This window comes from Dendropsophus ebraccatus, chromosome 4, assembly GCF_027789765.1.
Source record: "Dendropsophus ebraccatus isolate aDenEbr1 chromosome 4, aDenEbr1.pat, whole genome shotgun sequence".
NCBI lineage: Eukaryota > Metazoa > Chordata > Amphibia > Anura > Hylidae > Dendropsophus > Dendropsophus ebraccatus.
This window is the reverse complement of record NC_091457.1, coordinates 166,103,516-166,117,482: the sequence shown is the minus strand read 5'-3', so window position 1 is coordinate 166,117,482 and position 13,967 is coordinate 166,103,516. Positions and strand designations below refer to the sequence as shown.

Genomic DNA, 13,967 nt, shown 5'->3' with positions numbered 1-13,967 from the left:
ACATTCAGAGAGGGAACCTAAACACCTCCAGGGGGCGTCATAGCAGCTCAGTAACAGCAAGTTACACAAGTGGGTTTTTTTTCCATTTAGATCCAGTTGAAAGGAGTTTTTCTGATCTAGCGGAGTGAATAGTTGATCATGAAGAACCGTGTATTGTATATAAGAATAAACCGTATACTGGGGAACAGGAACAGTCTCTGTATAGGAACTGCAGGGATTATAGTCCTGCAGTTCGCGACACAAACAGTGGGGGCAGCAGAGGAAGCTGTGTTGTCCTTTATTGCTGCCCGACATCAGAAGTACATATAAAAGTGTAAAATTATAGATTTATTTTAAAGGGGTTATCCAGCGCTACAAAACATGGCCTTTTTCCCCCTACTGTTGTCTCCAGTTTGGGTGGGGTTTTGAAACTCTATTCCATTGAAGTAAATGGAGCTTAATTGCAAACCGCACCTGACCTGGAGACAACAGTGGCCATGTTTTTGTAGCGCTGGATAACCCCTTTAATGAAGTTATAAAACAAGCCGTGTGTTAGCACTATACCATAATAATAAATATATATATGTGTGTGTATGTGTATACATAAATATTTTAACAGTCTCCCGGAGTGCCCCTTTAAGCTGGTTGAGATATGATGCTGATACCTGTATGCAGAGTCCGGGGGTCATCATCATGAGTATCAGGAATGAGTATTGTCTGTAGGATGATGTCTCCTAATCATGTGTAATATAATCCGCTCATCTATTATACATGGTCCAGGGTCAGTTACATTCACTCTGTGTACAGATGACTCTGCTGTTACAGTATACGCTGCGGTGACAGCTGCACAGGTCGCACTGACGGCCGCGGTGACAATTGTGATTCTCGTGTTAGTTTGTATCATAGTAGATCTTAGTATTGAGAATAAAGCGATTATATCCCCTATTATCAGTGACTGTGATGGGAAAGGTAACGTTTAGCTAACAGTGTGCTCTTCTGTCACGTTACACGTATCGGCGACACATTACGCGTTACACGTATCGGTGACACAGCACACGTGTATTTTTTTTTTTACGTGTGTCAGTGCAGCTTTATCAGGTGCAGTTTTACATTGCAATCCCCTTTCCTCATTCATCCTCAGTCCCCTGATATGTAGTTTGGGGTCAGATTCCCCCCCAATCTTTGACATCACAGAGAGGGGTCTGATTCTGTTCTCGTGTTGTGTAGTGATCATTGATCAGAGTATTTTGCGCTGTTCTATATCCTCTGCCCTCTGTATACTCATAGTGCACAGTGATATATCCATCAGGTATATACAGGGATCGCTGTTCTGTCTCCATAGCACAAGTGTAATCCCCGCTACTCCGAGGAGTTTGTTCTGCAGCTGGAGAAGGAGCTGGTGCAGGCGAGGCTGAAGGAGGCCGAATCCCACTGCGCCATGAAGGAGATGCAGGACAAGATACTCGACATCGAGAAGGTAGGGGATTCCTTTGTGATGGGGGTGTGTGTGTATATGTATGTATATTCTGTGTGTGATATGTGTGTGTGTGAATGTATACACACACACACACACACACATACATATATCCACATCCACATACCGTATTATTAGAAAACTGAGAAAAACTGCTAAATAAATTTCCCTGGTGGTCTAAGGCTTTAAAGGGGTCAAAGTTTATTGAAATGCCAGGGCCACTTTTACACTCACCATGACACTACATTATACACAGCTCTGCTGCAAGCACAATATACACCCAGCTCTGCTACATCACCGTATACAAACAGCCCCCAGGGGCCCATACACAGGGAGATGATAGGATGTGATGGATAATAGGGGGGGGGGATACAGTGAGGACCCCAGAGGCCATACACAGGGAGATGATAGGATGTGATGGATAATAGGGGGGGGGGGACAGTGAGGACCCCAGAGGCCCATACACAGGGAGATGATAGGATGTGATGGATAATAGGGGGGATACAGTGAGGACCCCAGAGGCCATACACAGGGAGATGATAGGATGTGATGGATAATAGTTTGTTCCTCTTGTCCGCAGAGAAATAGCTCCCTGCCAGATGAGAACAATATTGCCCGACTTCAGGAAGAGCTAATAGCCGTGAAGATCCGAGAAGCGGAAGCCATAACTGCCATGAAGGAGCAGAAGCAGCAGGTCAAGGACCTGGAGGAGCACTGGCAGGTAGGACTGTGCATCAGCGAGGAGACAAGGGACCCCCTCTGTAGATGAGACATTACCCCCCTCCCCCCATATGTGAGACAAGACCCCCCCCATATGTACATTGGACGTGACCCCTCTAACCTCTATGTGCAGCTCAGAGCGTGTCGGCCCTCCTGATGGAGACATGACTAATAGGTGTGCTGTGTATAGTGTAATACATTCCCCTCTATAGGTTCTGCACACCATGTCGGACCCCTGCCTCATTATGACAAGTAAGTGGCCGGGGGCTCCTACATAGAGATGGTTGTAGCTGATATCGCCATCCAGCGTTCGGCCATGTTGTGCGGCTGGCTAACTTCATTACAGCGAGACCCTTCATTTCTTTTTTTTACTGTAAGGCCATGTTTACACAATGTACATTTCATGACAAGAACCGTCGTTGTTTTCTATAGTGAAATGTGTTGTATTGAAGTGAATGCAAAAAAACAACTACCATTGTTTTCTGCGGCCATTGAAATAATCGACATATCACTTGTTTACGACACCCAACATAGCGGCTGTTGTCCATACACTGTGTGAATGTAGCCTTAGGGTGGGTTCACACGTAACAGAATCGCAGCGATTTTCACGCTGCTCCCTGCCGCAGCACACTGGCTGAGCGGGATGTCCAGACGCCAGAGTGCTGACCCGCTAATGTGTACACCAGGCCGCAGGGGCCACTTATATACACTCAATGCGATGACAAGTTACGCTGCAGGTATGTAATCCTATTGAACGCTCACGGACCCCTGTATGAGACCGAGCGTGCGTCCGCTGTGTGTGAATTTCTTCCTCTGATTGATGTTGGGAATCCTGTGCATGGTTTCCGATCACCACTAGATGGCAGTGTAACCTTTGCCACATGAGATGGTTTCCAATCACCACTAGACGGCAGTGTAACCTTTGCCACATGAGATGGTTTCCAATCACCACTAGATGGCAGTGTAACCTTTGCCACATGAGATGGTTTCTGATCACCACTAGATGGCAGTGTAACCTTTGCCACATGAGATGGTTTCCAATCACCACTAGACGGCAGTGTAACCTTTGCCACATGAGATGGTTTCCATGTTAGTGGTCCCCGGCCAGTGCTCTGCAGCTGATAAACACTACAACTCCCAGCTGGAGGGAAATAGTTTGGGCATCCCGGTCTTCTTGGGGCTTCATCCTCCACTTTATGGTCTGAATGTACAGTAAATGGTTTGTATACTTTTACAATTACATACACTGTTTTATAATCCAGAGACATTTGGCGCGCACCGCTGGTCGGTGGAAGGATCCGCCTAAGAAGAATACGGTGAATGAGCTGCAGGACGAGCTGATGAGTGTGCGGCTTAGGGAAGCGGAGCGGCAGGCCGACCTGCGGGAGATGAAGCAGCGGATGATGGAGCTGGACACTCAGGTTTGCCATCACTTGTTTTGTCAGACAGAGACCTGATGGTCCAGGCTTGTATCTGTATCCATCCCACCATCTCTATACATTGCGCTGAGTGTATACAGCATATCCTTAGGGCCACAGCTCTGTGTAGTGTACAGATGGCCCCTATCGCTATATACTATATACTCACATCCATGTTGGTTACATTTATTAGACCTTTGTGGTTTCTAGAGTTACTGTAGGAAACCTGAACAGACACAGTGAAAAGGAAAACAGCGCCATACACAATACCGTTCAAAAGTTTGGGGTCCCCCAAACAATTTAGTGTTTTCCATGAAAAGTCCCACTTCTTCACCACCATACGTTGTGAAATGAATAGAAAATAGAGACAAGACATTGAGAGGGTTAGAAATAATGATTTGTATGTGAAATAACATTGTTCTTCCATCACACTTTGCTTCCGTCCCAGAATCCTCCTTTTGCAGCAATTCCAGCATTGCCCACCTTTGGCATTCTAGCTATTAATCTGTTGGGGTAAGCTGGAGAAATTGCCCCCCACGCTTCTAGAAGCAGCTCCCACAAGTTGGATTGGTTGGATGGGCACTTCTGGCGTACCATACGGTCCAGCTGCTCCCACAATGGGGTGGTGATCTGGTGACTGCGCTGGCCACTCCATTACCTATGATAGAATACCAGCTGCCTGCTTCTGCTGGAAATAGTTCTTGCACAATTTGGAGGTGTTTAGGGTCATTGTCCTGTTGTAGGATGAAATTGGCTCCAACCAAGCGCTGTCCACTGGGTATGGCATGGCGGTGCAGAGTGATGGCCTTCCTTATTCACAATCCCTTTTACCCTGTACAAATCTCCCACCTTACCAGCACCAACCCCAGACCATCACATGACCTCCACCATGTATAACAGATGGCGTCAGGCATTCTTCCAGCATCTTCTCATTTCTTCTGCGTCTCACAAACGTTCTTCTTTGTCATCCAAACACCTCAAACTTGGATTCATCCGTCCACAACACTTTTTTCCAGTCTTCCTCTGTCCAATGTCTGTGTTCTTTTGCCCATCTTATTCTTTTTCTTTTATTGGCCAGTCTCAGATATGGCTTTTTCTTTGCCACTCTGCCCTGGTGTCAGAAATTTATACAGATTTGTAATTCAATTCTATTTAAAAAAAAAAAAAAAATCTGCAGTCTTTCAGTACTTATCAGCTGCTTTATGTCCTGCCGGAAGTGGCGCATTCTCTCCAGTCTGACACAGTGCTCTCTGCTGCCACCTCTGTCCATGTCAGGAACTGTCCAGAACAGCAGCAAATCCCCATAGAAAACCTCTCCTGCCCTGGACAGTTCCTGACATGGACAGAGGTGGCAGCAGAGAGCACTGTGTGACACTGGAGAGAATGCACCACTTCCTGCAGGACATAAGGCAGCTGATAAGTACTGGAAGATTGGAGATTTTTAAATTACAAATCAGTATAACTTTCTGAAACCAGTTGATTTGAAAGAAAAGATTTTTTGCCGTAGTACCCCTTTAACTCCACTGCCACAACTGATGTATAATATGTAATGTGACGGGTTGTTGTGGAGCGGAGATGATGGCGAATTTCAGTCCATTTCAATACATTATTTGTATGCAGAAATGTATGAGAAGTGCAATGTGCTGCTTGGCCACTAGGTGTCCCCATCTCCTCACTTACATCTAACACTCATTATAAACAGAAATTTTTAACCCTTTGTTGTAGCTTTTTTTTTTATAAAGAAAACTTAATATAAATTGTGAATGTGTGAGGTTTCCAGGACTCGGCCTGTTGCTATAGGCCTCGCTATCTCTTATATCTCTTATTGCTGACAGATTTTGTCTTCCTGACGTGTTATTGATTTGTCAGTAGTTTTGTGATTGAAGAGATAAAGTATTTAGAGAGGTGTGAAAGCCACAAGTGCTGCAGAGCGCGGTTATCTGTGCCGACGGCCGGGGATCATCGGCTGCAGGACGCAGAGAGAAGAGCCTTTTGACACCTGCCTATCTCTCCTCATTCATCTCTGTTATCTTTGGTCTCATGACAGAACCAGATAAACAGCAACCATCTGCGGAGAGCCGAGAAGGAGGTCAACAGTCTGCAGGCCAAGGTGCAGCACCTGACCACCGAGAACAAGAGCCTGCAGAGCCAGCTGAGCGAGGCCAAGAGACGGCAGGCCGAGATCGAGTGCAAGGTAACGTACCGCGCCAAATCCCTGCACCACCGCTGGAGTGGCGTTCTCTAGTGCCGCCTCCCCTGCTCAATCTAGTGTCTCCCTGATCCCCCACCATCTAGTGTCCCCCTGCCTCCCCCCCCCCCTGCCCCCAAACACCACTGCCATCTAGTGTCCCCCTGCCTCCTCCCCCCCCCCCCAAACACCACCACCATCTAGTGTCCCCCTGCCCCCCAAACACCACCGCCATCTAGTGTCGTCGTCCCCCCCCCCCCCTGCTGTTCTTAGGAAAACTATTGGAAACCTCCTTCCTTGGTAACAATGATGAAACCTTCAGATCTTATCTAGGAGGAACAGAGATTAAACACAATGAACTTTTTTTTGCTTCTCCAGATTAGTGTCCTGTAGGTGGTAAAGCTACGATGCCAGGAACAGAGGGGTTTGTTGTAAGGAATTCTTAAAGGGTTAAAAAAACAGGACAAGGTGCCTTCCAAAAACAGCGCCAAACCCGTTCTCAGGTTGTGTGTGGTATTACAACTCAGCTCTATTTATTATAATGGAACTGCCATTCAGTACCACACTTTAAAGAGGTAGTGCGGCGCTAAACAATTATTCACAAAATAACACACATTACACAGTTATACACATTATACTCACCGCATCTCGTGTCGACCCCCGTCCGCCATCTTGGGACAATGACGTAGTCTTCGGGAGGCCGGCCGATCCGCTCCATCCGTCCCTCATGCCGGCCCCCCTCTGCTGCGTCATCAGCAGCTCAGCCGCGATTGGCTGAGCATAACCGTACTCCGTAACTCCGTAGCCTATAGCGGCTGAGCACAGTTATGACGCAGCATAGGGGGGTCGGCATGAGGGACGGATGGAGCGGATCGGACGGACTCCTGAAGATGACATCATTGTCCCAAGATGGTGGACGGGGGCGACACGAGATGCGGTGAGTATAATGCACCAACACTTCCGGGTCTAGCGTGGGTGGGGGGAAACACTGGAAGGGGGCCATTCACATACATAACACACATTACAAAGTTGTATAACTTTGTAATGTGTGGTTTTTTGTGAATAATTGTTAAGCGCCGCACTTTCCCTTTAAGAGAAAGGCGAGGCATCACTCTGTCCAGTAGTGAATATAAAGAGTAAAGAGTGGGCACTCAGACATGCAAACACACGGCTAGTAAGACCCTTAGCCAGGTCCGGGCAACAGTCACTGTTTCGGTGGTGCTCTACTGAAATAAGTGGAGTGGAGTAGATGAACGCCAGTGGAGTGGAGTAGTGGAGCCAGTCGAAGCGCGGTAGCGCGAAACGATCGTCGCTCCTTCCCAGTGGAATGCACTTGTTTGTTGCTCTGTATATGCCCTGAAATAAAGCATCATTTTAAGGATCCGGTGAGTGCCACTGTACATTTTCTATGTGCGTTCATCACTCTGTCCAGTGATTGGCTGAGTCTGTGGTTTCTATTCTTTCAGACAGGATCGGCAGCTGTACAGAATCAATGAGTACCTTTTTTTTTTTTTTTTTATTTCTCCCCTTTCAGTACAAGAAAACCCCTTTTAATAATGACAAACTGAAAGCAAAACGTGGAAAGTGGAGGAGAATGATTCATTGTAGAGTGTGATAGTGATTGACAGTAACAAGAGCCGCTCTGACTTCTGGGATGGAAAGTTTTACAGTCATAGTGAATAAAGGGAAGAAACTGACAGCAAAGATAAACGGCCGAGAACAGCGGCCATCATCCCTGTGTAGGGGAGGGGGTCTCCATGTACAGCGGCCATCATCCCTGTGTAGGGGAGGGGGTCCCCATGTACAGCGGCCATCATCCCTGTGTAGGGGGGGTCTCCATGTACAGCGGCCATCATCCCTGTGTAGGGGGGGTCTCCATGTACAGCGGCCATCATCCCTGTGTAGGGGGTCCCCATGTACAGCAGCCATCATCCCTGTGTATTGGGGTCTCCATGTACAGCAGCCATCATCCCTGTGTAGGGGGGGTCTCCATGTACAGCAGCCATCATCCCTGTGTAGGGGGAGGGGGTCTCCATGTACAGCAGCCATCATCCGTGTGTAGGGGAGGAGGTCTCCATGTACAGCGGCCATCATCCCTGTGTAGGGGGGGTCTCCATGTACAGCAGCCGTCATCCCTGTGTAGGGTGGGGGGGGGGGTCTCCATGTACAGCAGCCATCATCCCTGTGTAGGGGGGGTCTCCATGTACAGCAGCCATCATCCCTGTGTAGGGGGTCTCCATGTACAGCGGCCATCATCCCTGTGTAGGGGGGGGGGGGTCTCCATGTACAGCGGCCATCATCCCTGTGTAGGGGGGGGGGGTCTCCATGTACAGCAGCCATCATCCCTGTGTAGGGGGAGGGGGTCTCCATGTACAGCAGCCATCATCCCTGTGTAGGGGGGGGGGGTCTCCATGTACAGAAGCCATCATCCCTGTGTAGGGGGGGTCTCCATGTACAGCAGCCGTCATCCCTGTGTATTCCCCCCTGACCTTGCTGGGTCCAGTCCATTTCCCCCCCCCCCTGGCCTTGCTGGGTCCAGTCCATTCCCCCCTGACCTTGCTGGGTCCAGTCCATTCCCCCCCCCCCCCCCCCCCTCCCTGGCCTTGCTGGGTCCAGTCCATTCCCCCCCCCCCCTGGCCTTGCTGGGTCCAGTCCATTCCCCCCCCTGGCCTTGCTGGGTCCAGTCCATTCCCCCCCCCCCCCCCCTGGCCTTGCTGGGTCCAGTCCATTCCCCCCCCCCCTGGCCTTGCTGGGTCCAGTCCATTCCCCCCCTGGCCTTGCTGGGTCCAGTCCATTCCCCCCCTGACCTTCTGACCTTGCTGGGTCCAGTCTCTGACACACTGACATAACGTTGTACTCTGACCCGCTCTCTGTGCTTTTTTGCAGAGCAAGGAGGAAGTGATGGCAGTGCGGCTGCGGGAAGCAGACAGTATAGCGGCGGTGGCTGAGCTCCAGCAGCGGATAGCAGAGCTAAGATTTCAGGTAATATATCAGGTGCATCGGGACCAGAAGGTGAATCAAGATCCAGAAAGGTTCCCATGCATCACGCTGTAACAGTCTGGGTGGGAAAATGTAGCATAATGCGCAATGGTGATGCAAGAAGCAGAGAGGCATGCACAATGTGTAGTTTTGTTCTGCAGAATATTTCACAGATTTAAAATGAGATGCGAGGGGCGGGAGCGGAGAACGTGCGATTGTCACATCAGACACCAGCTCACTAACGTATCAACAAGCTTAGCATGAATCACTAGTACAGGGCAGACTGGATGGTCCAAGTGGTCGTCTTCTGCCGGAAATCTTCTGTGTTTCTAGTAGAAGCAAATGGTGCTGAAGTCTTAGCTTATACTGCTCACTACTGATCTATAATGTCCTCCATGCTGCGGCATCTTCTGAGGGTGTGCTATAGAGATATAGGGGAGCAGGATCTCCTCTCTTCTGAGGGTGTGCTATAGAGATATAGGGGAGCATGATCTCTTCTCTATTCTGAGGTTGTGCTATAGAGATATAGGGGAGCATGATCTCCTCTCTTCTGAGGGGTTGCTATAGAGATATAGGGGAGCAGGATCGCCTCTCTTCTGAGGGGTTGCTATAGAGATATAGGGGAGCAGTATATCCTCTCTTCTGAGGTTGTGCTATAAAGATATAGGGGAGCAGTATATCCTCTCTTCTGAGGGTGTGCTGTAGAGATATAGGGGAGCAGGATCTCCCCTCTTCTGAGGGTGTGCTATAGAGATATGGGGGTGCTATAGAGGTATAGGGGAGCAGGATCGCCTCTCTTCTGAGGGGTTGCTATAGAGATATAGGGGAGCAGTATATCCTCTCTTCTGAGGTTGTGCTATAAAGATATAGGGGAGCAGTATATCCTCTCTTCTGAGGGTGTGCTGTAGAGATATAGGGGAGCAGGATCTCCCCTCTTCTGAGGGTGTGCTATAGAGATATGGGGGTGCTATAGAGGTATAGGGGAGCAGGATCGCCTCTCTTCTGAGGGGTTGCTATAGAGATACAGGGGAGCAGTATATCCTCTCTTCTGAGGTTGTGCTATAAAGATATAGGGGAGCAGTATATCCTCTCTTCTGAGGGTGTGCTGTAGAGATATAGGGGAGCAGGATCTCCCCTCTTCTGAGGGTGTGCTATAGAGATATAGGGGAGCAGGATCTTCTCTCTTCTGAGGGTGTGCTATAGAGGTATAGGGGAGCAGGATCGCCTCTCTTCTGAGGGGTTGCTATAGAGATATAGGGGAGCAGTATATCCTCTCTTCTGAGGGTGTGCTACAGAGATATAGGGGAGCAGGATCTCCTCTCTTCTGAGGGTGTGCTATAGAGATACAGGGGAGCAGGATCTCCTCTCTTCTGAGGGGTTGCTATAGAGATATAGGGGAGCAGGATCCTCTCTCCTGAGGTTGTGCTGTAGAGATATAGGGGAGCAGGATCTCCTCTTCTGAGGGTGTGCTATAGAGATATAGGGGAGCAGGATCCTCTCTCCTGAGGTTGTGCTGTAGAGATATAGGGGAGCAGAATCTCCTCTCTTCTGAGGTGGTGCTATAGAGATATAGGGGAGCAGTATCTCCTCTCTTCTGAGGGTGTGCTATAGAGATACAGGGGAGCAGGATCTCCTCTCTTCTGAGGGTGTGCTATAGAGATACAGGGGAGCAGGATCTCCTCTCTTCTGAGGGGGTGCTATAGAGATATAGGGGAGCAGGATCCTCTCTCCTGAGGTTGTGCTGTAGAGATATAGGGGAGCAGGATCTCCTCTTCTGAGGGTGTGCTATAGAGATATAGGGGAGCAGGATCTCCTCTCTTCTGAGGGTGTGCTGTAGAGATATAGGGGAGCAGGATCTCCTCTCTTCTGAGGGTGTGCTATAGAGATATAGGGGAGCAGGATCTCCTCTTCTGAGGGGTTGCTATAGAGATATAGGGGAGCAGGATCTCCTCTCTTCTGAGGGTGTGCTATAGAGATACAGGGGAGCAGGATCTCCTCTCTTCTGAGGGTGTGCTATAGAGATACAGGGGAGCAGGATCTCCTCTCTTCTGAGGGGGTGCTATAGAGGTATAGGGGAGCAGGATCTCCTCTCTTCTGAGGGGGTGCTATAGAGATATAGGGGAGCAGTATATCCTCTCTTCTGAGGGTGTGCTGTAGAGATATAGGGGAGCAGGATCTCCTCTCTTCTGAGGGTGTGCTGTAGAGATATAGGGGAGCAGGATCTCCTCTCTTCTGAGGGTGTGCTATAGAGATATAGGGGAGCAGGATCTCCTCTCTTCTGAGAGGGTGTACTATAGAGGTATAGGGGAGCAGGATCTCCTCTCTTCTGAGGGGGTGCTATAGAGGTATAGGGGAGCAGAATCTCCTCTCTTCTGAGGGGGTGCTACAGGGTATGGGGACCCCCTTATGAGCTGGAGTGTAGAGCGTCTCCCAGCACAGTAGCCGTGGCCCCTCCATGTTCTGTGGGCCCTTGGCGGCAGCAGGGATGACTTGCACATAGTGTCCTATACCTCTTGTATCCTTGGTCATGTATGAGGCCGCCATCAGCCTTCCCATATAATAAAGGATTGCTATGTCTCTATACCACTCCGGCCCTACATGTTCCGTCTTTTAGCTCTGTTCACATGGGGCTTTCACACGGAGCAGCTCGATGTGCCTCCACCTGATCATGTGTGGCACGGATCAGGTAAGAGCAGCGGGTCTTCCTCTTTCACTGCGCAATAGAGAAACCTGACAAACTTCAGTTCCTTATGGAAGAAAGCAAACCCCACCGATGAGTGACTCAGGTCGGCTTAGATTTCAGCACCTGCTCAAGAGCTTTGTGATTTTTAGTTTTTCCCCATACATAGATCCAGTACGGTCATCCAACATTGTCCGTATTTTTCCCACCTATAAACCTGTACCTGTTTATTCCAGCTCAGCTTCCTCCATATGTATTAATGAAGGTCGCAGGGTCATCATCACCCAGACCCCCCCAGTCCAGTACACACTGTCAGTCTCACCTGTGTGGCAGCTTCCTGGGAACTATGGGATGATATCACCACCTATCACATCTCCCCCGCAGCCCTCAGACCCCTCCCCTCACTAATATCTACCATCCTTGTTCCTCTCGATGCCTCTAATGTATTGTACTATTAATTATATAATTTGTGCCTTTTCAAAGTGACCAGGAGAGCAGTGATATAGTATGGCAGCTGCATCTCATAGGGACACCCGGACTTTATAATGTGATTAGCAGGACAGGAGTTGTAAGTCAGTGATTTGTTACTTGCTGCGCTTATATAAGACATCTGCTATGTCTGAAGCCAGAGGCATCATGGGAAATGTATTCCACATTAGGAAGTCATATCAGTGGGGTTAGGCAATCAAGATGGCAGAAAACCCGTGCACACAGTCCAATAATCTACGCTGCACTATATAACCTAATAGTGATTATTTATTGGTACGATTCGTTTGGGAATAAATTCTTTCATGGTCCTATAGATTACCGCTGTATCTGCCATACATGTTCAGCATTAGATCTGTTACATATAGCGGCTTTCTGGAAGGTATATACTGGCGGGTAAGGGGGTATATACTGGCTGAGCAGCTTCCAAACAGGAATCGGAGACCCCATATCCAAAGGACATGCTAAAAAGACCGAAGACAATACAAAACAGCGACATGAAAAGGTTTGTATAGTTATTTCCCCATACGTGACCCTGGTGTGTGTAGCAGCAGATATTTCCCACGCAGCAGTATATAGTAAATCTGTGTATGCCGTGTACAGCCGCTGCATTTGCAAACACTTCAGCTCTTCATCTGGTCGGAGCGAAACTTTTTATTTGACCACCATTGTATTCAGAGACATTTCTGTACTAGACCTTTAACCACATGACATTTTCTATGTATGGGACCCCGCGGTGTGAACGCTGCTTAATGCTCTATATGGTTTTAGAGTTTGTTTCTTCTGGTTTCACTTACACATAGAATATAGAGAGATTGTTTTGTATCTGGCAGCGGCTTCTGCAGCTATGGTCTCTGTGAAGGGGATCAGACCAGAGTTCTCTATGGCTCTGAGCAGCTTCTTGTAGGCGTGTGGTCTGTGATACTGTGCTGTATATACTGTGTGTGTATATAGGGATATAAGAAACCCGTTCAATGTAAATCTCTACTGTTCACATCAAGACAAAGAGGGGTAATGGGGTCCCCGACTTCCCCCAATCTCCCTTCTCTGCCACTTTTGTTGAGGGGAGAGCTGGCACACCTCCATGATATAGTTGCTGGATTCAGCTGACTATGCTCTTATGTGTATGGACACCTGAGATCACCCTCAGATACTTGGTTATTGGGTTTACCAAAATGCTAAAAGTTCACCCTTTTTATGCTTACAAACCTCAGTAGTCCCAGAATGCTGCAAAAATATCTTTGGGACCTCTGCTGGTAAATGGTTTTGTATACATTATCAGTGATGAGATAACTCTGCTGAATCTGCCCCAGGCTACACAGCAAATCTGAAAAGTGAGTCCAGAAACAGACAGATCCCGTATACATTGATATAAGTAATGAAGAGATACAGGGGGGACTATATTTGACATGCTGACGATTTTAGAAGTTTTCTCACCTACACAGATTGGAACGTTGTGTAATATTTCTGGCCGGTAATGTCACCTGTGAGAGACAGAATCTATAGAACATTCCAGCTAATCACATTGTACGATTTATTAATAATTATTTACCATTTTATTACATTAAATAAGGATTCGATCAGCGACCGACTGGCAGGAATTTTGCCTCTCAAAGAGCTGTTATTTCTCTATAAGAAGCTCCTCCTCCTCTGCCCTCATTACCTGGATTACCTGCACCTGTTTCATCTTGTTACCTGTATAATAATCACCTGTCCACACACACTCATCACACTCCAACCTCTCCACTATGGCCAAGACCAAAGATGTCTAAGGACACCAGGAACAAAACTGTAGACCTGCACAAGGCTGGAATGGGCTACAGAACAGGCAGCAGCTTGGTAAGAAGGGAACATCTGGCGTAGTTATTAGAAGATAGGAAAAATACAAGATGACTGTGAATCCTCCTCGGTCTGGGGCTCCATGTAAGATCTCGCCGTGTGGGGTAAGGAGGATTCTAAGGAAGGTCAGGAATCTACCTAGAACTACACGGGAGGAGCTGGTCACTGACCTGAAGAGAGCCGGGATCACAGTCTCATATATTC

The 13,967-nt window shown here is 48.3% G+C and overlaps 1 protein-coding gene across 1 annotated transcript in view; it reads left to right on the top strand.

Moving 5' to 3' along the window:
- Positions 1-13,967, top strand: part of LOC138789101 (ecotropic viral integration site 5 protein homolog) — a 108,320-nt gene that overhangs the window by 68,781 nt on the left and 25,572 nt on the right. Inside the window, exons 14-18 of the mRNA XM_069967684.1 lie at positions 1,322-1,456; positions 2,034-2,174; positions 3,436-3,594; positions 5,639-5,785; positions 8,666-8,761. Of these exons, the coding sequence (XP_069823785.1) occupies positions 1,322-1,456; positions 2,034-2,174; positions 3,436-3,594; positions 5,639-5,785; positions 8,666-8,761 (678 nt within the window). The remainder of the gene's footprint in view (positions 1-1,321; positions 1,457-2,033; positions 2,175-3,435; positions 3,595-5,638; positions 5,786-8,665; positions 8,762-13,967) is intronic.